The 26,345-nt window shown below is 49.1% G+C and overlaps 4 protein-coding genes and 1 long non-coding RNA gene across 9 annotated transcripts in view; all 5 read right to left on the bottom strand.

Annotated features, from left to right (window-relative positions):
• Positions 1-25: 25 nt before the first annotated feature.
• Positions 26-8,188, bottom strand: tom1 (target of myb1 membrane trafficking protein). 4 transcript variants are annotated; one of them, XM_079366297.1, is made up of 16 exons: positions 7,909-8,188; positions 7,054-7,138; positions 6,873-6,951; positions 6,503-6,652; positions 6,231-6,365; positions 5,426-5,560; positions 4,974-5,090; positions 4,667-4,797; positions 3,919-3,961; positions 3,685-3,811; positions 3,538-3,604; positions 2,718-2,787; positions 2,124-2,189; positions 1,668-1,730; positions 1,132-1,171; positions 26-784 (listed from the first exon to the last, which is right to left on the bottom strand). In XM_079366297.1, the coding sequence occupies exons 1-16, from the start codon at positions 7,958-7,960 to the stop codon at positions 690-692; spliced, it is 1,455 nt and encodes a 484-aa protein (XP_079222423.1). In that variant the 5' UTR covers positions 7,961-8,188; the 3' UTR covers positions 26-689. The 4 variants fall into 4 exon arrangements, with proteins under 4 accessions (XP_079222423.1, XP_079222422.1, XP_079222425.1 ...); XM_079366296.1 differs by having other exon boundaries at positions 4,667-4,800; positions 7,909-8,187; XM_079366299.1 differs by lacking the exon at positions 5,426-5,560 and having other exon boundaries at positions 4,667-4,800; positions 7,909-8,187.
• Positions 8,189-9,291: 1,103 nt separating this feature from the next.
• Positions 9,292-13,959, bottom strand: LOC306838238 (bMERB domain-containing protein 1). The gene is made up of 8 exons (XM_079366319.1): positions 13,903-13,959; positions 13,675-13,832; positions 12,820-13,060; positions 11,354-11,474; positions 10,712-10,785; positions 10,313-10,427; positions 9,538-9,608; positions 9,292-9,450 (listed from the first exon to the last, which is right to left on the bottom strand). The coding sequence occupies exons 3-8, from the start codon at positions 12,878-12,880 to the stop codon at positions 9,332-9,334; spliced, it is 561 nt and encodes a 186-aa protein (XP_079222445.1). The 5' UTR covers positions 12,881-13,060; positions 13,675-13,832; positions 13,903-13,959; the 3' UTR covers positions 9,292-9,331.
• Positions 13,960-14,527: 568 nt separating this feature from the next.
• mfsd6l (major facilitator superfamily domain containing 6-like) lies at positions 14,528-17,719 on the bottom strand. Its single transcript, XM_079366295.1, has 2 exons — positions 17,380-17,719; positions 14,528-16,615 (listed from the first exon to the last, which is right to left on the bottom strand). Exon 2 carries the CDS (start codon positions 16,572-16,574, stop codon positions 14,814-14,816), a length of 1,761 nt encoding a protein of 586 aa, XP_079222421.1. The 5' UTR covers positions 16,575-16,615; positions 17,380-17,719; the 3' UTR covers positions 14,528-14,813.
• A 184-nt stretch (positions 17,720-17,903) lies between these two features.
• LOC306838219 (phosphoinositide 3-kinase regulatory subunit 5-like) lies at positions 17,904-25,956 on the bottom strand. Of its 2 annotated transcripts, none has more exons than XM_079366280.1 (18): positions 25,880-25,956; positions 23,860-23,975; positions 23,200-23,300; positions 23,055-23,123; positions 22,828-22,966; positions 22,429-22,498; positions 22,167-22,344; positions 21,927-22,092; positions 21,785-21,853; positions 20,899-21,704; positions 20,310-20,435; positions 20,098-20,229; positions 19,908-20,001; positions 19,403-19,479; positions 19,219-19,312; positions 19,043-19,125; positions 18,831-18,949; positions 17,904-18,713 (listed from the first exon to the last, which is right to left on the bottom strand). In XM_079366280.1, exons 2-18 carry the CDS (start codon positions 23,957-23,959, stop codon positions 18,566-18,568), a joined length of 2,571 nt encoding a protein of 856 aa, XP_079222406.1. In that variant the 5' UTR covers positions 23,960-23,975; positions 25,880-25,956; the 3' UTR covers positions 17,904-18,565. The 2 variants fall into 2 exon arrangements, with proteins under 2 accessions (XP_079222406.1, XP_079222407.1); XM_079366281.1 differs by having other exon boundaries at positions 18,831-18,925.
• An 18-nt stretch (positions 25,957-25,974) lies between these two features.
• Positions 25,975-26,345, bottom strand: part of LOC306838239 — a 42,913-nt gene continuing 42,542 nt past the window's right edge. The window contains exon 3 of the long non-coding RNA XR_013781049.1: positions 25,975-25,998. This is a non-coding gene — a long non-coding RNA (uncharacterized lncRNA). The remainder of the gene's footprint in view (positions 25,999-26,345) is intronic.

The raw sequence follows: 26,345 nt of genomic DNA, 5'->3' as shown, positions 1-26,345 counted from the left end.
GAATGTGAGAAATAAACAGAAACAGTTTAAAACATTGAAGCAGTACTGAGCCTGCAAAGCTGTTTATTTGATAACTTTAAGAAATCTTAACGCTCAGCTTGAGAGTAGAATACCAAAAGACAAACGTACAGGTAAAAGCTTCAGTTTAATCTAAGATGGCCGCCTGTCGCGACCTTCTGTTAAACTTCAAGTAAGACGTCTTCACCAGAGGAGGAGGATGGATTCAAAAAACTTCGGATTCCTCTGACATCAAACTACTCCATTACGGATCTCCTCTTACATACAAGTTTACAGTGTGTGCTACGTCCACAGGTTTCTCCATTCACATATATTTTATATTACAGCGTTATTATACAGAATCTATTTAATAATATTCTCACCTTCAACAGCAGGAATGTAACCTTATAAAATGTGCAAATGTTTGCATTCAACACATAGACAAACCCTCGTAACAACATCAGCTAAAAACACGTCTCGCTTTGAGCGAGGATCATTATTTATCAGTTAAAAAAAAAAACGCCTTCCACCCCGGCCCGGAAAATAGCAGTAACTATGACAACCTCCCTCAGACGCGGGTTACATCTCCCTCGTGTGAGAAATGTGCCATCGAACCATTTCTTCAAAAGTAATCTCCACTTCTCAGCAGATGCTTCATGAGTGCTGTTAGTGTGGCGGGTTAAAAGTGCAGCTTAGGACTCGGAGTGGTCGTTTTCCTGCGAGGCGGCGCTCAGCGACGGCAGGCGTTCAGCTGCTTTGGCTCTTCCTGCCAAGAACCTGTCGAACTCTGCAGGAGGAGAAACGCTGCGTTAGATGAGACGACATTTGATCAAATATCTGAAGCGTGTCCTCCCGACTAAACGAAGTAGGATTACAAGGCAGTCGGAAGATTGAATACGCCACGGCCTTTAACTTTTGGGGATTTTGTTTAAAGTTCCAGATGCTTCAGAGAGTTGGCTTCATCTAAGAAACACACTCGGAAGACATTGGTTGAAGTATTTACAGACTTACACGCTGCTACCGATGATGGACCTAATTATTATTTCAACCAACATCTGAAAAAGTAAATCTGGAGGAAATTAACCAACCCTGACTTTAGATCAGTTATAAAACAGGAAGTGTAAAGACTCTCACCTTCACTGGTCACACCATCTGAATCCTCAAAGTCGTCAAACTGGGTCAGAAACAGAAAACAGCAGACATGTTTTCATTTTAAAGAACCCACGAGGATGTTTCTGTGATAGAAACTGTGTAAAGTTCAGTCTGCTGTCTTAAATGTGGAGACTAATGAATAACAGGCGGGCATGCAAACACAACAGATAAGAAGGGTGGAGCTAAAGTACTGGATCAATTCACAGTTTGACCTCATGATGGCGCTAGACTACACGATAAAGAATCCCCAAATATCTTGATGGAAAAAATGAATTTGTGGAACCAAATTTCTTGCTTGTAGATATATTTTAGTGTCAACCAAAGAAATGTTAAAAAAACAATAGCGTTGACAACCAATCGATGACTTAGAACAGGGATCATCAACCGGCGACCTGCCTTACCTCCACCATCAGTTATTATTATTTCTGCTGAGTGAACTATAGTTTAATTGTTAAGCAGAATAACTATGTGATCAAGTTTTACCATAAGATTGTTGATTTAGTAATCCGGCCATTTACCTCATCGTCCAGCTCGAGCCATTGCTCAATATCATCCATAACGTTGGACTGGGTGATGGGAATCTGCGACAGGAAGAAGAGCATCAGGATGGTCAGTTTGGATGGATATAGAGAGAGATGTAACAAAGCTAGCAAACCACTACGACAAAAGAAGAACCACACGCCGGGAAGCAAGGCAAGCCCGGTACGACAACTACGAGGTTTATCAGGACCCAAACATCGTCATGCTCAGAATGGGGACAGACAAAAACTTGAACTGAGAAACATCCAAATCGTCTTCAGTACGTGTGAAAGCATGCAAAAACACAATGATCCAGTCCTCAAACACAGAAACCCAAAATGACGAGCCAAACAAAAGTGACCCACGCCACAAGACGTTTAACTCTTCATCTGCTTCTTCATGACAAAACCAAGAGACACACGGAGTGGAGAGGCGGAATCATCACACACACCCACCATTCCCCTTTTAATCATCCAATCTAACTTTGGAGAGGAGCTGCAGGTGGAGGCTGGGCTGCCATCCTTCATGCACAGACAGATTTGAATAAGGAGGAAAAACAGTTACAGAGACAAAGATAGAAAAAGTCAACCAGAGATCTTTTATAAGTCAGTGAATTCAGTATTTATTCATGGCAGAAACCTCGCATTTGCTGTAATTTGGCTTTGATTTCATCATCCATTCATCCAACCAAATTACAATCCAACTATCCACTGGACTGTCCAATCATCCATCGATCTATCCCTCCATCCAACTGACTTATCATTCCTTCATCCAACTATGCATCCATCCAGCCATCCATCCGATGACCATTCTTTAATCCAACCATCCATCCAATCATCCAATTTTACATCCATCCATCCATCCATCTTTTCACTGAGCTCATCTGTTATACAAAAAAACCTCAGACTCTTTGACCATGTTGGTGTAAATGCAACGACTAACAGTTCTGGGCACATACATTCTTTTACTCTCAAAGTCACTTTAAAGATGACAAAAAGCCAAAAGATAAAACCAGTTAAATCGTGTTCAGACAGAATTAAAAGGCATACCTTTCCAGGGTTCTGTAGTCTGCTGTTCTGAGCCTGAGCCAGCCCGTCCACGGCCGCCTCACTCCGCTCGCTGAAACACCAGATTTGTATTTTGGTTAGCTGCCATGTAAGTGAAAAAAAATCTGTTTACAAACAGTGAAATCCACTTCTGCCAATTCTTAAGGGGATTTAGAAGGAGATCATTAAACTCCAAAACAATTATTATGTACCTCTACAAAACAGCTGTTGTCACTGTGATAGATTTAAAATAACGTAGAAAAACGTTTCTTTTGTTTCAGTCGAACTTTATAATCCGACGTGTCCCGACAGGTAAACACTGATGCTCTCATAAACATCATGTTCCTCAGCTTAGACAAATCAAATCAAAGAAAGCAACAATACTAATGGTTTATCCGCAATCTGGGGGAAATGAACTCCAATACCCATAATTCCAGAGCATCACATCAATGTCCCTGATTGGTGGAGCCTGCTGTTACCATGGCAACGTCTACCCCTGCCTGGCCTCGGCTGTCAGCTGCTACCACTGATGTTCAACTCACGAAATCACTAAATGTTGAAAGGAAGTTGGGTCTCGTCGGAAACGCAATGGATTGTGGGATGTGTAGTTCCATTACAGCTGAAATAAATACACGATCTTGTACCGTTGCCTTTTTCTCTGTTTTTCCATCAAATGTTTTATAGTTGCGAGTATTTTGGTCATTTGAGGATTTGAATAAAGAAATCTACTTCTGGAATCAGAGCCACAAAAAAAGGGTCCGGTCTCTGTTCAGCTCAGTTGGAACAAAAACACTTCCTGAAGCTCTTGCTATGGTTTCTGTACCTTAGTCTTTGTTGAGTTGGCATGTTCATCTTCATCTGTGATAAAGTGTCATCGGATTCACTTGTACCTGAAAGAAAAAGAAACAACACATGTAGAGGCATGCATACACTCTACATTAAGAGTAGTGACAAAGACTAGAACACTTACTAAGTCTCGCCATCTGACTGGACAAACTGTCTGATTTCGAGTGGCTGAGCGAGCTGTCGTTGGACATCGATGCAACTCCAGACTCTCCTGTCAAATCGACGTCTATCAGGTTGACGTATGTATGGCTCTGAGAGAAAACAACAAATCATTTAAAAACCAGGATTCATAAAGATGCATGTGCAGCTTTACAGAAGAATAAAAAACCAGGTCAAAACTTGTCGCCATGTTCTTTACCTTCTGTGCGCCGTCTTGACCGTTCGTTAATCTTCTCTCAAACCTGTGAACATCAGAACGAGATTAGACGTGAGCAAAAAGTGCCCTCCTCTCTAGAGTGGATGCTCACACATGTGGTGGACACTGTAGCTTCAGTGTTTAGCCAGCTCTGCATGTGGTGGACACTGTAGCTTCAGTGTTTAGCCAGCTCTGCATGTGGTGGACACTGTAGCTTCAGTGTTTAGCCAGTTCTGCATGTAGAGACACTGTAGCTTCAGTGTTTAGCCAGCGCTGCATGTAGAGACACTGTAGCTTCAGTGTTTAGCCAGCGCTGCATGTGGTGGACACTGTAGCTTCAGTGTTTAGCCAGCTCTGCATGTGGTGGACACTGTAGCTTCAGTGTTTAGCCAGCTCTGCATGTAGAGACACTGTAGCTTCAGTGTTTAGCCAGCGCTGCATGTGGTGGACACTGTAGCTTCAGTGTTTAGCCAGCTCTGCATGTGGTGGACACTGTAGCTTCAGTGTTTAGCCAGCTCTGCATGTGGTGGACACTGTAGCTTCTGTGTTTAGCCAGCTCTTCATGTGGTGGACACTGTAGCTTCTGTGTTTAGCCAGCTCTGCATGTGGTGGACACTGTAGCTTCTGTGTTTAGCCAGCTCTGCATGTGGTGGACACTGTAGCTTCTGTGTTTAGCCAGCTCTGCATCGCTCCAACAACCCTTGTGGAAATATTCAGTTCTTAATAAGATGGTATAAAAATGATAAAGAACCTGTGGTAGCGGGTAAAGGTGGTGTTCATCTCATCGTTAGTCGCCAGCAGCTCTTCAATCAGCTTCTCCTCGCTGAGTCTGGGGACGACCTTCACTATTCTCTCCTGCATTTCCTTACACACTGCGTATAACTGCTAATGACACAACCGGACAAAGAATGTGTGGGTGGGGGGGGAGTTGAGGGGCCAGATGCAACACAAAATGTATACGATGCGAGATCAGTTAAGGGCGACACACTGAAAGTAAATAGAAATGATGGGGAGGACTTTCACGGGTAGATTAGGTCACATTTTGTTTTTGGTTGTACCTCCAGCAGCTCCATGTCTGCTTGTTTAACCGTCACCGGATCCAGCTGACTCATCATGTCTGACATCATGGTCAGGTTGGTTCGAACCACACCCAGCTCAGCTTTGAGGGTTTGAACCTGGAGAGTCACAAATGAAGCCTGAGTAAACACAGATACATTTCAGAATGCAAACATTGATTTTGAGTAAATAGACGAAGAAGAAGTCATGAAACCACATTTTAGCCCATGTGAAGACGACTTCTATGTGCTTATCCATGAGCTTTAATATAAGCCAACTACTTTCACTCATTAGTCCTCATTGTTTAACTTAATCTGCTCTTTACCCATAAGCCGACTTAACCGCTACTACGGCTATAACTTTGCCTCCATCAACTTTTTGCTAACTATTTCAACTTTGTATTTAAACATTTTCGACCAGATAGAAACAGGAATAAATTGCAGTCTGTTTTCACCTGGCTGGGGGTGAAGGCATTGGATCCTTCTAGGGCCAGTTTGAGCTCGGCAGTTTGTGGTGAGATGATTGAAGGTTTGGAGGATAGGAGCCCAGCGGGAAGAGTAGCGACCACAGGCCCGTTTGCAGAAACAGTCTAGAGAGCAGAAATAACCCGAGAGAGAAATCACCAAAGATTAAAAGAAGAACCCAAACACCAGCAGAGAAACAGCAGCCATGCTTGAAGCTAAGAGGGGACCACTTTTCAGAAAATGTGTGCTCAAACAGGCCGTTTGGAGATGTTCCCTTCATGACATCACAAAGGGCAGTAGCCCCTCCCCCAGGTGGGTGACACTCCCACAGCTAGGTGTTTGTTCTGCCCTCTGAGTCTGCCTTCTCACCGTAAACAATAGGACATGGAGCCAGAAAGCAGTGAGTACACCCGAGCCCTTCCAGAGAGGGGGCGTGGTCAGACACAGCTCATTTACATATTTAAAGCTACAGACACAGAAACAGCCTGTTCTGAGCAGGGCTGAAATAGAGGAGTTTATAAGCATACCAGATGTTGAGGATAGATTGGATGGATGTGTACATGAAGGCGTTGTCTCATGCAAACCGTGAGGTGCAGATTATTTCCTCTTTTGTAGAGTTTAAAAAGAGAGTACAGCAATGTTCATCGATAAGAAATGTACGTAAATATGATTGAAGTGTAAACCTGTGTCATTGAGTGCGACTGCACCGCACCAAACACTGACTTTAGGTTTCATCATCACCAGAGGTCCCAGGTAACACTAAAGCTGTCGAACCACGTGTTCTGACTAACGTACTGGCTTTGAGGCTTGGACGGGTGTGTAACCATCCAGCTCTGTCATGGGGAACTCCAGTCCTTTCCTCCGCAGGTCCTCATACACAGACACCACGCCCGTCAGGTCAGGCGAGCTTCGGAATGCATCGGCCCACGCCTAAACCAGAGAAAACCACAAATTACTGACAGACAGACTGAAGTGACAACAATGAGACGAAACAAATAAAGCAACACCCGGATTTATTTCTCCACGCAGCCACAGAGTCGTCAAACGCGTCCCGCCGCATTTCTCACCTGTATGATGCTGAGCACTCGGTCGTGAAGGATTAAAGGTGGGTTGTTTCTCGGGATGATCGACCGCACCAGAACTCCTTCTACAAAATCCCGCGTGGTCACCAGGATGTGAAACCGGTAGCCGCAGTTTTTCACGCAGGTCTCTAGAACCTAAAATCATTTAGAGAATCCGCAGAACTTTATATTCAAAGAACAAAAATAAAGACAAGCAAATATAACATGTATTTCAGGAAGTAAATAATTTATAGTTTATTATTCACTCTACATTAAATTATTTGCGCTTTATTACTAATCATTTAAAGTTTCCAGTGCAAGCTGCCGAGGACTTCCACTTCAGTTGCCATGGCAACATATTGAAGTTTACACTCACAGTGAGCGCCAGCATGACCTCCTTGAAGTTTTTGTTTCCCACAATCCTTTTCTTTAAGGCTCTGATGGCGTCTCTGGGTCTGAAAGGAAAACATGTTCAACAGTCAGAAGCACGAAGCCTCCAGAGGACGAGTTTGTGCTTGATGCGGACGGATAACACACACACACACACACACACACACCCTTCCTCTGAGCTGTTGATCATGTCACAGATCTCCATGTTGAGGGCCCAGTCCTCTGACGGCAGGCTGGAGCCGGTCGCACCCTCTGTGGAGACACAAACAATTCAAACGCTGCTTTAAAATAAAGACGCAGCACAGACATTTCTATTTATGAGTAAAGTTGATAAAGTGTTTCTGATCCTTATTAAATCATGACTGCTCTTTTTATTCTGAATCATTTGAACATGTAGCAGGTAAAAGATTGAAGCTCGACATTCTGAATTTTAAACATTTTCTAATGAAACAAAAGCTGCAAAAACATTTCACTAGATTAAGAGATGAGCAGCATGTCTGGATTTGAACGGTCTGGATCAGTTATCGTGATTTATCGGCTTCCGTAGCAGCTCATTTTAATAACTCTGCTTTAATTCCCAGCAGTGGGAGAGAACACATGTGCAGTCATTGTGTCTAAATCAAGAATGTGAATTTAATTTAGGTCAGGAGGATGTCGGTCACTGATCGTCCCTCCCAGCTAATAGCAGGATAAACAGACACTGACTCAACCAATCAGATGCACATCACGGCGGAGAAGTCCCGCCTCTGCATGATGATTGCTGAGCAGACCTGTCACTCAAACCACAACCCTGAAGCTCCTCTGTCAGTCTTAAATTTAACCCGAAATGTTTAACATTCATGCAAATAACGATGTGTAATATAAACCTCGTGCACTGATCATCTGTTTAAATGAGAATGAAGAAGAAACCTCGCGAGAATTAAGAGTGAGGGAGGCGTGATGATTCCGCGTAAAGGTGACTGAAGCGTTTGGCTTTTATACCAATCCTAATCCCGGTGAGTGCGTTTGTCCCCCTAACTCACCGATGCGCTGTCCCACCGGCGTGCTGAACGGATTCCCCAGGAGAAAGTCCATGTCGAGGGCAGCTGAGGCTCCACAGAAGCACCGACAGTCCCCGCACCGACCGCAGATCCCGCACACTGCCGCTGCTCGCACGAAGTGGGGCACCAGTTGAGCTGCGTCACGCGTTAAAGGGAAAGCAGCCCTGCAGAGGACGCACGGTGGAGGAGATGAATGAAAGCGCTCCCCGCACAGGCAGCCCGAGTCTCTGCGCTCAGCTCACACTGCTCTCTCATGATGCATTCTGGGAGGATGCATCTGTGCACGAGGAAAGCTTTGTGTTCTTATGAAGCTTGAATTAAATATTAAATTAAATTATTATAAACTAGCACAGTCATTGAGTGTCATCATTTTATATGGACACACTCTCCTCCCTCTACATCCTTTAATCATGTTGGACCTGAAAGACAAAGAAAAAACTAAAAACAAAACCTGGAGGTTTGGATTTCTTTTTTTTATTGTACTGAACAGTTTATGGTGTTGTTAGGTGTTCTGCCACAAGGGGGCGCTGTTTGCTTTCTGACAGCAACTCCATGTTTGCTGTAAAATAATACCTGCAGGGGTATCAAACTATGTTTCTGCAGAAGTGCTCTAACTCTCGAGTCTCTGAGAGTGAAGTTTGAATCCTTTTTCTCTCTTTTTGTTTTTACTGATTTAATTCTAGAATCAGGATTTCGTCCTCTCCCTGTTTCGATTGGTCAGAGTGGATTTGACATCAGGAGACGACAGCAGGTCTCTGCAGCCTTCCATCGATCCAGACTCGCTCCCAGAGAAGTCAGGAAACATGAAGTCTCTGATTGGCAGAGCGTGATATCACCGTTCTCTGACACATCTCGACCAAAGCAGCGTTTTGAGCAGCTCGTGTTAAACGTCCTGATTTCTCCGTCAGGTGGTTTTAATTAAGGCCACCTTTAAGTCGGCTGTGTGACTCATCTGGAGTTGTGACGTCATGGCAGTGATGTGCATCTCAAAGAGTGTGCAGAAAGAAGGATGACACCGCAGCTTCCCAAAAGTGAAGCCAAAACATTTGGCGCTCCCCCTACTGGCTGCCTGCAGTATAGGCTACAAGCTCCGCCTCCTCCATGTTAACAGATGGGACATTTTGTACAACAGGAAGAGAAGGAGAATTGTCGTCACGGACAACCACTGAGCCACAGCCGTCAAGCCTCCCTCTTCTCTCACAGGCTGATATCCTGCAGCGTGACCAACATGTGGCCGACCACGTGGAAGAATCACCAGAACACGTTCAGGTTTCTCTTTTATTCTTTTCTCTCAGTGAAGATGATCATGTGGTTTACATTCAGTATCAAACATCATCATCATCATCATCATCATCTCACACACACACACACACACACACACACACACACACACACACACACACAGTTACATGACGGAGCAGCTGAATCCGCAGCAGTCACTCATCGCCGTGAGTCCACTTTTTCTAACAAACGGCGCCGATGTCTGCTGAGATTTGGACGCCACAATTTGATCATCGACTGCGCCTGAAACAGAAGACAGGACATGAAGTGAATTACTGCCGAGTATGAGCTACTGCTAACAGCTGATTGGCTAAGAGCAGCATAACTCACCTTTCACAGGTGACTTCGATGGGAATTTGGAGTGTAAGAAGGCGGCTATCTCTCGGTCCTCCTCTCGTTCTCTGAGGAGAAAAACAAAAAGTCTTGATCGAGGCTCTGCGGGGGCGTGACAGAGGCTCTGCGGGGGCGTGATCGAGGCTCTGCAGACGCGTGACCGAGGCTCTGCGGGGGCGTGATCGAGGCTCTGCGGGGGCGTGACCGAGGCTCTGCGGGGGCGTGACCGAGGCTCTGCGGGGGCGTGACCGAGGCTCTGCGGGGGCGTGACCGAGGCTCTGCGGGGGCGTGACCGAGGCTCTGCGGGGGCGTGACCGAGGCTCTGCGGGGGCGCGATCGAGGCTCTGCGGGGGCGCGATCGAGGCTCTGCGGGGGCGTGATCGAGGCTCTGCAGAGGAGTGATCGAGGCTCTGCAGACGCGTGACCGAGACTCTGCAGAGGAGTGATCGAGGCTCTACAGGTGTGATCGAGGCTCTGCAGACGCGTGATCGAGGCTCTGCAGGGGAGTGATCGAGGCTCTACAGGTGTGATCGAGGCTCTGCAGACGCGTGATCGAGGCTCTGCAGAGGAGTGATCGAGGCTCTGCAGAGGAGTGATCGAGGCTCTGCAGACGCGTGATCGAGGCTCTGCAGAGGAGTGATCGAGGCTCTGCAGAGGAGTGATCGAGGCTCTGCAGACGCGTGATCGAGGCTCTGCAGACGCGTGATCGAGGCTCTGCAGGGGCGTGATCGAGGCTCTGCAGATAGGATGCACAGAAAGCAGAGAGGCTCACCTCAGCCGTTCAAACTCCACGTCGTCCACCAGGAAGTCTCTGGTCTCCACCAGCTTGTTGATCTGCTGCAGCAGCTCGTCTTCTCGCTCCCTGTCCTCCTTCGACTTCTCTTTATCTGTGCAGGAGTCAAACAAACAGCTTCACATGAAAACACCAAAAAACCAACCTCACCTCTCTCCATGTCTCAAAAGCATCTCCAACATTGATCCTAGTTTGAGCAGCTTTCTGCTGCTGGAGCTTATTAGAAACATGCAGAGGCTTTTTAGCTCGGGTACAATCACTTCTATCTGAAGCAGTTCCACTGCCCGCTTCCATCGCTGCAACACCTGTTCACCTGATAACTGCTCTCATATCTGATTGAAACGTCGGCAGGTTGTCGGGAAGTTTCATCATATTAACCTGGAATGGAGACGAGTCTCTGCAGCTCCGTCTTCAGTCTCGTGATTTCCTTGCAAAGCTGGATGTCGTCCATCCTGAGAGGAAAACAAAAGGACAGGAAGTCAGCTCGCAGTCAGTGTGAACGAGTCCATTTAGAAGAAGTGTTCTGAACCAGCTGGAGGATGTGGACTCATGGTCATTTCCTTCGTCACGCTGCAAACAAATATCAGAGTGTGAGATGTTTTTATTAGAGAGAAGACGTCAGAGTCGGTTTATGAATCACACCTGAAAGTATCAGAACTCATTTCACCGTCTGACACTGAAACATCAGCGTGTGTGTGTGTGTGTGTGTGTGTGTGTGTGTGTGTGTCTCTATTCTTCTATTATGTTGGTGAATAAGAGGAAAATCTGAAGTTTCTCCGTTTCATTGTGCAGCCACATTACGCTGTTTTACGCCCTCGCTCCTCCACCTCCATCCTCCACAGAGAGAGAGAGAGAAATGATTAACAGGAAGGATGAAAAGAAGGCTGTGTGTGTGTGTGTGTGTGTGTGTGGAACAGTAAACGTGCGTACGACGTCCTGCAGTGAGGGCGGCGAGCCCAGAGGGCGGGGCCACGTGGACTCCTCCTTTAAGTCCTGCACAAACAAAGAGTTGGATCTCACATGTATCGGAGCTCCGACTCTCTCCGGACGAGGACGTCTCGTATTCGCCCGATTTTGCCCAGCTCTCCCTCGATGTCCTCGATGGTGACCGTCGAGTCGGCCATGGACACGACGTCCTCCGCTGAAACAAGACGGACACATTTAGTTTAAATCGGACCTGCTCAAAGGTTCCTCTCTGACAGAGATGATCAGTCAAGTCAACAGGAGCTGGGCGAGGTGTGCGTTCACAGATTTTAGGCTCAGCGTGGATGGGAGGGGGCTGCAGGGTGAGGGGTTCAAGAAGAATAAATATACATCACCCCCCCCCCCCCACGCAGACTCCCACACACAGCCCCCCCCCCCCCTCACTGAGCGATGAGTCAGATCGTCTTTTAATTAGCCGACCTCGTGTGAAAGACTTCAATCATCCTCCCTGAATCAGCTGCACAAACACAAACAGCCATTCAGGAGGTTTCTGGTGACCACCGGACCAAGAACCTGATCAAGAACCTGACCAAGAACCGGACCAAGAACCTGACCAAGAACCTGAACAAGAACCTGACCAAGAACCTGAACAAGAACCGGACCAAGAACCTGACCAAGAACCAGATCAAGAACCTGACCAAGAACCTGATCAAGAACCTGACCAAGAACCAGATCAAGAACCGGACCAAGAACCTGACCAAGAACCGGATCAAGAACCTGACCAAGAACCGGATCAAGAACCTGATCAAGAACCTGACCAAGAACCTGACCAAGAACCTGATCAAGAACCTGACCAAGAACCGGATCAAGAACCTGACCAAGAACTGGATCAAGAACCTGACCAAGAACCTGACCAAGAACCGGACCAAGAACCTGACCAAGAACCTGAACAAGAACCGGACCAAGAACCTGACCAAGAACCAGATCAAGAACCTGACCAAGAACCTGATCAAGAACCTGACCAAGAACCAGATCAAGAACCGGACCAAGAACCTGACCAAGAACCGGATCAAGAACCTGACCAAGAACCGGATCAAGAACCTGATCAAGAACCTGACCAAGAACCTGACCAAGAACCTGACCAAGAACCGGATCAAGAACCTGACCAAGAACTGGATCAAGAACCGGACCAAGAACCTGACCAAGAACCGGATCAAGAACCTGACCAAGAACCGGATCAAGAACCAGATCAAGAACCTGATCAAGAACCTGACCAAGAACCGGACCAAGCTGGAAGGCTGATGCTGAAGTATCTTTCCTTGCTCGTTGCTTCTTGCGATGTTGGAAACCAGAGAAAATAAAAAAAACTCCCTTTGGGAATAAAGAAATATATTATATATATATATATATATTATATATTAATAAAGATATTATAACTCCAAACATTTCACACTTTGTTTTTGTAAATGAAGAATCTGACAGTTTACAGCGTAAACACAGACTGTGAGCGTCATGCAGCCAGTCAGAACCATCAAGCATTGAGTTCACACCTTCACACTCACCTGCTGTCTCCGTCTCTCCGTCCATCTGTCTCAGCTCAGAGGATTTTCTCTCCGTTTCCATGATTGAAAAAAAAAAAAAAAAAAAACCCTAAATGAAGAGTCAGCTCTGAAAATGTCAAACTAACACTTCTCCACTCGAGAGCATCGACTGAGTCAGAGCTGCACCGAGTGAAGAGAGCCGATAAAGACTCACGGAGAGGAGCAGCAGATCTCTGCGGTGAGGCGCCACCTGCTGGCAGAGCTGCGATATGACACCCAGAGAAGGCAGCTTAGTTTGACCACATGGGAGGAGAGAAAAGAATCGATCTGAAGAGAGACAGAAAAGAGAGAGAGAGAAAACAACCAGCTCACCTCCACTTATGTACATTATTATCTCGGGACAAGAGGTTTTTTTCTGAGGCATCAAGTTAATTTCTGGAGATTTCTTTGTCGTATTGAGCCGACTTTCATCAACCACCAGGAGAAACTTGGTGCCTAAAACTGCAGTTCCTCGAGTGTCCACTAGAGGTTGGAAAAGAAAAGCGAGTCAATCCCCATTAAATAGATGTTTACAGCCTTCTAGAAAAACAGTTCAGGCGTCTGTAGAATCAGGGGGCGTGGCCTCTTTGAGTGACAGGTGGGTGGTGCTAGATGCTCCCTCGTCATCACTCAGAGACATTCAAACAAGATGGACTTGATTTTGGGTTTTTTGGGGGGGTATGAGAAAGTCTGCTGTTTTGTTTGAGACAGGAGGAACTTCAGTTTGTAGTTTTAATGTTGCTTCTGGTTTTTTTCCCCCGTGCTCAACGACGGGGTGAAGATCTCGCTGCAGACGTTATTCTAAGACGCAGCGTGGGCGTGGTGACTCAGCCTCACCTTGTGCACACACGTTGAGTTAACAGTGTCTCGTCTGTGTCCGTCCTCCTGCCTCTGTTTGCTCTGTGCAGTAATCAGGACCGCTCATGCAAACACACGAAAGGCTCAGGTGGCCCCGACACGGAGTCCATTAACACGGCCGACTCTTCACCTGCAGACTGAAGCGCAGCAGCTGAGATCTGATGAAGAACGAGCGAGCAGTAATGGGAAGGAAAAATCTGCATTTACATTTTAATGACAGTTTAAAAACAGCTCTGCTCCCTGCAGATAAAGAGACACACAGAGCTCAGTGAGGGAGAGGAACATGTCAGCCGCTCTTTTCAATGAGGCGGCAAAAAGAGCAGCACGCCGCGTCTTTCTTCGGAGCGCTGCGAGTGGAACTTCACTCTGAGTCTTTTCTAAATTCACGATGTTCCTCGTAATATATTTTGCCGCCTGCGGATCTCGTCCGGTACCCGATCAGAAAAAAACAAAAACAAAAAGCGATCGAGAATAAACAAACCGTGTCGGTCATACAGCGGCCGTTGTCATGGCGACAGGGTGGACGTGCAGAACTTTTCTGCCTGGAAGACAATCGAGGTGACCACGAGGCCTCGAGGTGACCACGAGGCCTCGAGGTGACCACGAGGCCTCGGAGTGACGCGTTCACAGAGCACACGGTTTCACAGCTTTATTCAACGTTTGAGTGAAAACATATTTTATTATATTTCACGTCTGCAGAAGTTTCTGCATTTTTACAACCAACAACATCTTTGACCAACGACGTGGCACCGAGGCGTTTTCTTCTTCACAGCTGGGTTCATTAAATCGCCTCACGGTGACTTTACCTGTCGCACGTACAACCGTGGGTTCAAACCCCGTAACCCCCCCTCCCTCCTCCTTCTGGCACTTCCTGTCTCTCGCTTCAGCTTCCTGTCCAATAACTGAAAAAATATAATCATGGTTTCTGATTGGTGCATTCACTGACATCGATACCATTATTGGTAACTGTCTCTCAGCGCCCTCTGCTGGACAAATGACAAACTGCAACCATTTCCCCGACGCTGCACGCCGCACGTTTCTGCAGTTTAAGTTCTTAAAAAAAGTGACCATCGTCTCGTGATAGGAAACAGTTCAAGTCTTTTCCGTCTCGTCGAGTTTCACGGGGCGACTCTGCGTCCACGCTCGTCCTCCATGGCGTCATCCAGCCAGTCTCTCTCCTGTTCAGACTCCGACTCGCTGCCTTCGCTCGCGTCGGCCGCCAGAAGCCTCGAGTAGTTGATCCTGCGCTGGCGAGGAGCTTTCCACTGCAGCAGCGGCAGACACACGCACCACGCCATCAAACACGCCGCCACGCCTCTGAACAGCCACGTCAGCCCCAGTGTCTGCGCCACGAACCCGCCACCGAAGCTCCCCAACCCGGCGCCCAGGTGCAGACAGAGGGCGCTGTAGATCCTGCTCACGCTCCTCTCGGACCCGGGCGTGGCCAAGTCCTCGCACTGCACCCGCACGGCCCACCACACCGCTCCGGCGCCGAAGCAGCTGAACGCTTGAGCCGGCAGCGCGGCCCACGGCGCCCAGATGAAGGAGTAATAGAAGCACTGCAGGCCGAGGGTTGCGGCCCCCACGGCGAGGACCCTCCCCGAGGCGAGGACTTTGGATATTCTACTCGCCAGCAGGGGGAAGGCGGCCTGAGAGAGCAGAGCGAGCGCGATAGCGAGCGCCATGTGCAGCTTGTTGCTCCCGTGATCCTGCATTTGCCACAGGAGGAAGTTATCCACGGCCGAGCTCGCCGCCCCGACCAGCAGGGCGGTGGCGGCGGAGAGCAGAGCGCGGGGGGAGCCTCGCACTAACTGCAGCGCTTTGACCAGCCCGTTAGCTTTGTCCCGTTTCTTATTCAGGTGGAGTGGGAGCAACGTCGCCACGGGAAGAGCCAGGGCGACCACGGCGGCGTAGCAGTAGAAATGCACCGCACTCCTCGCTGTCTCATCTGCTATCAGACAACGCAACTGGCTGACCAGTAGCCCCGCCCCTCCTACCCCGCATGCTGCTCCCAGTAAGCCCCACCCCCCCGTGCTGCTGTAGCGGTCGGAAGCGTCTGCAAAGTCCAGATATTCGTACTGCCCGTCGTCTGCCGTCCAATCCAGAGGGGCCGCCACCGCCTCCCACACGGACACGGTGATGAGAACCAGGAAGAAGAGCTGATGCTGAGCGTCCATCGCCTTTAGGCTGCCCAGAAATTCAAAATGGCCGCCCCTGCTCTTGTCCTCCGTCTTCTTCACGCCTCGCTTCTCCGACCTCTTCTTCCTCGCTGGCGCCGAGCTGCTCGTCTGCTTTGTGACGGCGCTGCTCACTTTTCTTTCTCCTTCATTTTCCGCCGATGATGCATTCACTTGCTGCATCTGAGGGTGGGACTTTTCAGCTTCAGGCTGCTGCAGTGTCGTTCTAACCAGGACGGGAGCAGCGTTAGCGTCGGGGAGTGTTGTGTTCGAGCGAGGAACGAGAGCGGAGGTTTTAAGATTTGTTTCAGTTGTTGTCTGCGTGACGCCGCTCGTGAGACTGGCGCCCGTACTCGTGCTCACATCCGACGTGTTACAGGCGTCTGATTGGCCGTGAACACCTGTAGAGGGGATGAGCAGCAGAACCAGAGGAACCAGCGCCGAGACAACGAGCGAGCAGATCATCACCGCTCGCCTCTTGTCGTAGCGTTTGGCCAGAAGACTCCCCAGCGGGCTCGACGCCAGCGTGATGAGGTGTTTGGTTCCCATGACGACGCCGGTCATGGCCGGAGTCAGACCGAGCCGTCTGAAGAAGAGGGTGAGGAAGGGGAGCAGACACGCTCGGGCGCAGCACACCAGGAAGTGCAGAGCGCCGGACAGAACGAGGGCGCGCTTCACGTCGATCTGCTTGTTCCTCTTCATGATTCCTCGCCGTCGTCTTCACGTGGCGCCGCTGCTCGACTCTGACGGAGACAACGGGAGACGACGTGGTCAACAACAGGCGGGAAAACATCGACAGCAACTTCATCGCTTTTTGTTTGATACGTTTCATGAATCCTGAGCGCCAAAAAAAGATATGAAACATCAAATACAAAACATATGAAGTGAGTAAGATCCTAAAGCCGCCTGGAGCCAAAAGATTTAAGCTCCGCCTCCAAAAAACACAAAAAGACATTTTTGTGAAACCCAGAATCCAGTTTTTAGAGTTGTTTTGTAATCCAGCAGTCGTTGAGGCGGAGCTGCTCAGTCGTGCATGAAGCCAAAACAAGTCAGACTTGTGTATGCAGACCTGATCTACATACTTTAGGTCTATAACTTATCTGACTTTATGACTTTAAAAAGGGTTTTTATTTTATTCATATTTTTAATTACTATTAAAAAGTCGATTATTGTTTGTTAAGTTTTAGCAGGAAAAACAGTTCAGCTCTTTTCTTCCTGGTTTGCAGTTTTGAAAGCTTCTTTTATTTACACAGATAAAATGAAGGACAGAAATGACTCTTTGCATAACTGCAGATCAATATGATAAATATGATCAATATGATCAATATGCAAACTTCAGAAACGTTTTCACTTCCATCTTTTTAAACTGTTTTATCTGAGAGGATCGGTCACACCTGTCAGGCAGGACGTACAGGTGTGTCTCTGCACATCACCATGTCCACGTCACTTTAAGTTTGTCTGATAAGAAGAACAAAAGGAAGAAGTTAAAAAAAAAAACGGTTTTTACCTGTTCACCTGCGCGCGAGGAGAAAACGTCTTCAAACTTGTCTGTCGATCATTGTCCAGCTTTAATCCGTCCTCACGTCCTCACTTTGTCTCTCTTTGGTCATTAAGGTGAAGTCACACACCTGCTGCCTCGTGCACAGTGAGCGCGCACACCCATCTGTTTACCTTTCCATCTGCAGGCAGGTGAGCGTGACTGCAGCGCCCTCTGGTGGCGTGGAGGTGTCGGTGCAGACCCGCTCAGAAATGTAACTGATTAAATAACTACAATAAATTATTCAACTTAAACCTTCATTAATAAAATGACACTTTAAACCTCGCCTTGTTTGGCTCGCGCGCCGTCGCTCCAGAAGGTGACGTCTCACGTCTCATTCAGCTGGAAGTAAACTCAGTGTAAACTCAGTCATCGGTGACGAGCTTTGAGCGAGAGCGCGCGAGAGGTAGAGAGCGCGCAGGGAGACAGGGAGGCCTGTGATTGGTTCATCAGGTTGGTACCTCGTGGCAGACAAACTGATCCAGATGATGGTGTCAAAGTTGATCAAAGAAGGATTTTATTTCACTTGTGTGACAAACTGAATACAAAAATAACAAATATTTCAGAATATTTCACGAGTCGCTCTTAAAAATAAATAACTTACACATGAACACACATACAGACTGTAAATATTAAAGGACGAAGCCTGAGTGTTGTCAAAACATTCCCCCGTACAGTGTGTGTGTGTGTGTGTGTGTGTGTGTGTGTGTGTGTGTACAGTGTGTGTGGATGGAGACATGAGCTAATCACACCTATTTGGTTTTTTGAAGCAGGCTGTAAACATGTTCATGTCTGCTGTAAAAACAGGCTGTTTGAATGGGTGTGTATGTGACTTCCTGTGCTGCTGCAGCCAGCCTCTAGTGGACACTCCAGGTACTGCAGGATGTCACACTTGGATGTTCCTTGGTTTTTTCCGACTTTAAAACTCTTTAAAACATCAGTCAGTTTAGTTGAACCCTGGAGCTGTTTTAAGTATATTTCAAAAATGTAAAAAGCTGCGAAACATTTAATGTAAACCCCATCAAGCTCTGTAATGTTTAGACCGCAGTACCCATTTTAAACACTGGGTGTCAGAGTTACACGCTGCTCCTTTAAGTATCCAATAACGGCCTCCTGATTTCCCGTCAGTCGCTCGTGTGCGGCGGTTAAAGGAGGGTCAGGTGTACGAGGAGGAGAAGGAGGTGACGGGGAGGCAGAGCAGGGAGCAGTAGGACGGGTGTAGAGGCTGGACTTGTCCCGGCGTCGGTTTGAAAGACCTCCAGTCTGAACCTCGTCCCGGTTTACAGCACAGAGACACTTCACACCTGCGGACACAGAACAGGTGTCATCACTGCACACAGAGGGGGGACGTCGGACCCGCCCAGAAGACCAGAACCTCCCCACTGATCGGGAACCAGTAAAGACCGAGACCCTAAACCCACCTGGTGACACTCTGGAAGAACTTCTTCTCGTCCTGATCCAGACACACAGCGAAGGTCGTCCCGTTGTCTCCGCCCATCACCTGAACCTGATCCACCTTCACCTCAGAGACGGAGATGTGCTGTCAGGAGAGGGGGGGGGAGGGGGGGGGGGGGGGCTGAGTAAGTTTTTACGTTTGATGTTTTGAACGTGAATGTGTGAAATCTCCCGTCACCTGGTTGTAGCCTTTCTTGGACTTGGCGCACTGCCTCTTCAGGACTTCTGTCATCGTCAGCTGTAACCTGTCGGACCTCGAGTCTGACCCGGGGAGATTTGAACACGCTCAGAACTTCACGGATAAAAACATCACAAACAAACACCTGGATGTCGAGGCTGCGACGGCCGACTCACCGGACTGCTCAGGTTTCCTGCACGATTTGTGAAGATTAATCGACGTGCAAACCGTCTCTGTTTGGATCCACTGACTCCGCCCACTAATCGCCACCTGGAATCGAGTCGGGGTCAGATCACGACATCATGAGTTTCATGATCAAATGGAACAACGGCGAATCATCTGTTTTAAAATCGGAGTCACCTTGTTGTACGAGACGCTCAGAGATAACGGCACCGCCCTCCGCTCTTCATCGATCCCAAACCTCTTGCTGGCAGATCCTACAAACAAACACGTCACATGTTAGACTTGAAAAGCGGTTGATCCTGATTGGCTGCAGGAAGACATAAAGGTCGTCTTGTAACAACGCCGACTACAGTAGCAGTCTGAAAGAAGCTGACGAGACATTCGTTTAGATTGGTGTGATCGGGTCTGATCGTGGTTATTTCTCCAGTCGCTGTCCGTCACTTCCATCTCCGACGTGCTGCTTTGCATTGTGGGAGGTAGAGCGGTCTGATGTTTGTTAGCATGTAGCATTTTGGACCAATCAGAACGAACGACGAGGACAGAAGGAGTTTTAGAAAACAGCCCGGAGAACGGATCCTCAGCAGGTCACGTTTTTAAAGAACATTCAGAACAGAGAGTTCACCACAAATGTGTGTGTGTGTGTGTGTGTGTGTGTGTGTGTGTGTGTGTGTGTGTGTCTCACCCATGGCCTTCACAGCTCTGGTCCCTGCAGAGTGTCCGAGCTCCAGAGAGTGAATGAACACCTCCCTCCTCCGCTCTCCTCCGGCCAGAGTCAGCTGAAAACAGAACACAGAGGTCACACACACACACACACACACACTCTCTCTCTCTCTCTCTTTCTCTCTCTCTCTCTCTCTCTCTCTCTCTCTCACCTCAGCCTGGTAGAGCTGCACCAGAACCTGCTGCTCTGCATGTCTGCAGTAATAAGTCAGCAGGTCGGCCAGCAGGGGGAGTCTCTCTGTGCCGCCACCGTTCACCGAGTCGTCTCCGTCTTTACGCGACGTCTGAGGGGCGGATATAAAAACACACGATTAACCAGAACTAAATCTACCCAGAGAAACGTGGAGCTGTGGGCGTCGGCTACCTGTCCGAGGACGTCAGAGGACAGACTGAGCAGGTTGAGGACGTTCCTCTCGTACCACGGGTCGATTCTGCCCAACAGCTGAGCGATGTCAGTCGTACTGTCGTCCTGCACGCCGCCGTTACACTCCTGCGTGGAAGAGAGAGGGTGAAAAACATGAAAGAAACATCATGTGACATCACAAAGGGCAGTAGCCCCTCCCCTTCATGACATCACAAAGGGCAGTAGCCCCTCCCCCAGGTGGGTGACACTCCCACAGCTAGGTGTTTGTTCTGCCCTCTGAGTCTGCCTTCTCACCGTAAACAATAGGACATGGAGCCAGAAAGCAGCGAGTACACCCGAGCCCTTCCAGAGAGGGGGCGTGGTCAGACACAGCTCATTTACATATTTAAAGCTACAGACACAGAAACAGCCTGTTCTGAGCAGGGCTGAAATAGAGGGGTTTATAAATCCTGCATCCTTTCTACATGTTTGTGTTTTTGCTGTCCTTGATGTCTGAGGACACGGGCGTGATAACGGCGTGCGTGATAACGGCGTGCGTGATAACGGCGTGCGTGATAACGGCGTGCGTGATAACGGCGTGCGTTCTCACCACAGCAGCAGCTTTGCTCGAGGCCGTGTGTCCGTCACTCGCTGCGTTCCCTCCTGTTGTTCTCCTCCTGGTGGGGACAAAGTAAAACTGCAGTCTGCAGGTCTTTGTGAGTCGGGGACATTTACTCTCTCTCTGCTGCAGGTCGCTGTACGCCCTCGCCAACCTGCCGGCCTCTCTGTCGCCTCCGAACACGACCACTTTGACGAGCACGTCGCCTTCGTCACAGCTCAGGATCGGCCTCCTGCGCACGCACATGTGCTTCTGAGGAGAGAGATCGTCAGGTGGAGCTGCGGGAGTCTGCAGAGGATGGGCTTTTCTGGACAAAGACCTCGAGTGTTGCAGCTTTGAGCCGCTTCTTTGAACCTCTTTTGTAATATCGCCGCGGTAACCCAGACTCTGAGCGCGGCGGCAGACGCTCGGGCTGCGCGGCGTCCTGAAGAGCGAGGAGAAACGCTCGACGCCCAGCAGAGATCTGGACTTCTTCTTGGGTTTCTTTCTCAGCTTCGGCTGGTCCTCTCGTCCCTCCTCGGCGTCGTCTTGTGTCGTGTCCTCGCTGAAGTCGCTTTCCACGCCCGAAGAGCCGGACGGCGTGGAAAAGACAGACCAGCTGGAGGACAGGTAGTTACCGGAGTCCCTGGAGGACGAGGACGCGTAGGAGATGCGGTTGTTCAGAAACTCGGCTTCCAGCTCGTCTTCCTCGTCCACGCTGACATCGTTAATATCCTCCTCCTCCTCGTCAGTTTTTGGGAAGCAGTCTGAAGGTGAATCGAGGTCGGACTCGATGGCGAGGATGTGATTCAGGATGTCTGCACGACAGAAAAGAAGAAAACGACTGTTAAGGGTTTAAAGTTCTGCAGGTTTTTGGGAAGTTGTTCCCTCCTGTTACCGAAGCTGTCGTTCTCCCAGCAGCAGGCGTGACACTTCGGGAAGGGCGGCGTGAACGTCTCGACAGAACCTAGAAGGAGTGAGAGGCGTTAAAGACGAGGAAACACCGTCACGGCGTTCAGTCTGTACGTTGTTGATCTAACCGGAGTGAGTGCGGCCTCCAGCAGGAGCCGACAGACTCTCTGCGATCCGCTCCATGCTGAGTCGGAGAGTTCGCCTCGCCGCGCTGACGTCCGGCGTGGCGGCCGCTCGCTCCACGCTGTCGCTCACCGCCTCCATCAGCTGCTGCAGCTCCTCCGACTGCTTCCTCTGCAGGACGAGAACACACGTGAGTGAGTGACCTGAAGGATCACGGAGCCCTCGCACGCACGCCGTTCAGTCACCTGCAGGACGCAGCGGAGGGTCCGCAGGTCCAGTTGGGGGCCCAGGACGGCCTGAAGGCCCTGCAGGACGAGGAGCACGCACACGTCTCTGCTGGAGTTTTGAGTCCTGCTCAGCTGCTCGGAGACAGACTGGACCTCTTTAGGGCGGTCATCCTCCGGGCTCACTAACAGCACAGTCCTGTCAAACAAACACATGGGACCATCAGTCCTCACGAACGACCACGACCACCACGAGGAAGCCATGTTGGTTTGGACGACTCACATGGTTTTAGAGCTGTGAGTCCCCGGAGAAACAGCCTGCTCGGTCCTGATCAGCCTTTGAAATGAAACGCCTGAAACAGAAAAATGAAGACAGCTCGGTACATCTCAGCAGCTGAACACTGCCCCCTTATGGCCACACTGAGCGCTGACTCGACACAGACCGTGGACCACAGCGTGGACGATGGCGCCTCCTTCCACCATCAGATGTGACTTTTAGGAAGCTACTAAACTTCCTTCTATGTTGTTGTTCTTAATGAATTTCTCACAACTCATTCTGCTGCTCTAAAACACTTTCATGCACTTTCTGGAAACTACAGAAGTCCTTCTCGTGGTTTGGAGGTCACGTGTCGATGAGGGGAACATACATGTCATGTATACATGTCAGTGGGGTCATTGCTACCTGGTGCTCTGAGCTCCTGCTGGATGACGTTTAACAGGCGTTTAGTGGCCGAGCAGCACGGCTCAGGCCACGTCAGGAAACTGTGGAACAGCAGGTAAGCGTCGTGCAGCACGCCGCAGTCTGCAGACACAAACGGAGCCTGCAAGAAGACAATAAGACGTCTCTGATTGTGCAACGGTTACATAAGAGCGTTATCAAAGTGCTTGTTCCTCTTCTGTGACACTGACTTTGAGCAGGCTGCAGGAGAAGAGGAGAGTGAGAGGAACAACCAGCTCATAGCGAACCTGCTGGATCACCTGAAACAGGAAACACAAAGAGTGTGACAGACGTCCTGCAGCACTCGGACCGCTCTCTCGCCTCCCGCCTCCTCACCTCTTTGACTTTCTGCAGAATCTTCTGGAGGAGGATGAGGAAGTTGCGTGGATCTCTCTTCACAAGTTCCTCCAAACACCAGTTGTTGATGCACAACCCGGCTGCTCCGACGGGCACAGACACACAACATGAGCCAAGCGCATTTCTGCTTTTTGGTTTCACTCTGATAACAGGCAGTTAAACATTTGCAGAAAGTCCCGGAGCGAACGGCAGCTCGGTGAATACACAAACTTTCCTTGTTGCCAAAAAGTGACTGGAAGAAAAAAACCTTTTTTGGTCATATTTTCGAAAAGATCTGAGACAACATTTGACCCGTCTCTCTTTCTGAGCGTCACCACTTTGTCTCCATAGATTGAACAGTATGTTCCCGAGCGGCTGGCCTGGAGTGTGAGGAGGATTCAACAGGTTAGAAATCATTCCAAAACATCCTCAGTACAGTGTCAGGATGTCTCCGCAGTGACGGATGATATCCATCACATCGCAACAAAGACAGAAATCCCCGGCTCACAAAATCTATTCAGTTCTGGATTTTTTCAGGACAAACACATCCGTCTCATCTCAGCTAAACTAGCAGGTTACATGGTTCATTTGGTCGACCCTAACTCCTCGACTACAATGACTCTTGTTTCTGGTCTGAGGTCACGCGTGATGATTCCTTACCGTTCCACAGCAGCTTGTCAGGAGTGTCGTGACCCAGGCCGGAGAGGCATCGCTCCAGGACGTGCTCGATCCGATCCTCGGTGCAGTCGCTCTGCTCCATCTCCCTCTGCGTCCTCCTGTGCAGAATCATCCCGACACCCAGAGACACAAATCAGCAGATAAACCAACAGGAAGTCCCAGAATAACGCCGAGACCCGCTCCCTGTTATTGTGTTCCGGCGAGGCGATATATTAAGTCTCTCCAGCCGTCTGAACTTCCTGTTATTGCTCCTGCCGACACGTTAGAAGCATTATTGTTCCCTTTGAGAAACAGGGCTGAAGACTCGTCCACGGTGAAAGACGTCAGGGAGGAAAATACAGTCTGCCACTTCCTCCTGAAGCTGTGAGTCACTGACTGAGAGAGAGAGAGCAGAAAGACAACACACGGCCACAACTTCTTCTTTTTCATTGTTAAAATCTGCTGCTGACACCAGATTTGACGTGACTCAGACGAGGGACGGAGATGAGTCCAACAGAAGACCACTTCCTGTTTGAAACTTATGAACAGATAAAAAAGACAATACATCACAGATTCACTGTGGACAGCTGAAGACGGAGCGGGAGCGTCGGGAGGAGGGGGAGAGATGGAGCAAACAGCAGAGGTTGGATTTGAACCCACAGCCGCAGCGATAAGGAGTTTAGCCTCCGTACATGAGGAGCGCCACATAACCACGAGGTCATCGGCGCTCGACGTGTATCAATAATCGACAGTATCAAAAGTCCCATCGATGTGTCGCTGCGGGACCAAATTAAACGCCGGCAAAGTTTCAGATCACGATCGTATGTTGGAGCGATGAGTCAGCAGAGGGCGCCAAAAGGCTTCTTCTGCAAATCACGCCATAGTTCCCCGATATAAAACCAGACAGCGTCACGCCTCTTACATGAGAGCAGCTCTCGCCTGGCAGCCCTGCAGCGTTCTGCCCTGCCGGGAAGGCTTCCAGAGAGCTGGCCAATCAGAAGACAGTGGAGTCATGAGGAGGGGAGGGGCTTAAAGAGACAGCAGCTGAAACAGAGGCTGAAATGAGTGTTCTTAACACAAGAGCACGAGGAGCTTTAAGCCGTTTGAGATCAGAGAGGAGATCTCGTGAGGATTCGTATTGTTGGTTCACGGTTCACGTCACGCCGCTCTCGTGGTCACTGCACGACACGAACCTCAAACTGCCTCCGTTATTTATTCGTTCTGCACCACAGGAACTATTTTAGATCCAAGAAGCCTTTTCACAGGAACCTTCTCTGAAGCTCGCTGCTTGTCAACAGGCAACTGCTTGGGGCCCCTCAGACCAATAGGGGGCCCCCAGAGGGCTGACCAAATTTAAACCAAATCAGCGACCTATAATGTGCAAATTTTGCAACGACAGTCGGAAGCCTCCCTAAAGGGGCCCTAGCTGACAGCTCTCACTGTCACTGCCCTGCTGAGTGTCGGTTGGAGGGCCCCACTGATCGTGGAGATTTAAAGGTAGACGTAAAAAAGTCCCCTCGGTGTGTCGTTGTTAGGGAACTCCTGCGCGGTCAGTTCCTCAGTTTCTCTGTCGTTGACATTTCCAGCTCCGAGTGAGGAAGCAGCTGTTATCCCATTGTATGGACTCGACACACACATCGTCCTGACCTGCCACACACACACTCCGGCCACACACACTCCGGCCACACACACTCCGGCCACACACACTCCGGCTGCTTTACACTTGGAGCTACTTTTTAAGTCTTGCATTGATTGCATGTGGAGAAGTGGACGGAGGACGAGAGAGTGATGTATTTAAAGCTTGTGATTGTGAGTGGACTGAAGGGAAACAGGAACTCTGCAGAGCGTGAAGGACAGTTTGCAGTTAGAGCTTTTGGAAGTTGTGTAAAAGCTGATTGTTCCTAAATATATAACATGATCACGTGTGTAAAACGCTTCCTTTGACGAGTCCCGGACATGCAGGAGACAAAATACGAGCTGTGAATGGGACAAAACGTACAAAGAAAAATAAAACCAGTCCTACCTTTATCTGCAGGAGCGAGCGCCTGAGATGATTCCAGGTGTGAGCTGAAGGAAACGACGGTGAGAGCTCGTCCTGCTGAGCTGCTGCTGCTGCTGCTGCTTTAAACACAGATCCTCAGACTGCAGCGTCAGGAAAACAAAACAACAAAACAGCAGCTGAATGAAGGAGGCGGGGTTACAAAAAACAATCTACTAATGCTGGAGGAGGAGGAGTCTTGATGGGGGGGCGGGAGCTCAGTCTGTGGGGACTTGGATTGAGACCCAGAGGGTCACTGGTTCAAGTCCTGTTGACCAAGACAGGTACTAGTTCACTTCCTGGGTGACTCTAACCACTAAGCACATGTTCACTATAATCTGATCATGTCTATAAACCCCTCTATTTCAGCCCTGCTCACAACAGGCTGTTTCTGTGTCTGTAGCTTTAAATATGTAAATGAGCTGTGTCTGACCACGCCCCCTCTCTGGAA

This window comes from Symphodus melops, assembly GCF_947650265.1.
Source record: "Symphodus melops genome assembly, chromosome: 17".
NCBI lineage: Eukaryota > Metazoa > Chordata > Actinopteri > Labriformes > Labridae > Symphodus > Symphodus melops.
This window is presented reverse-complemented; position numbering and strand designations above follow the sequence as displayed.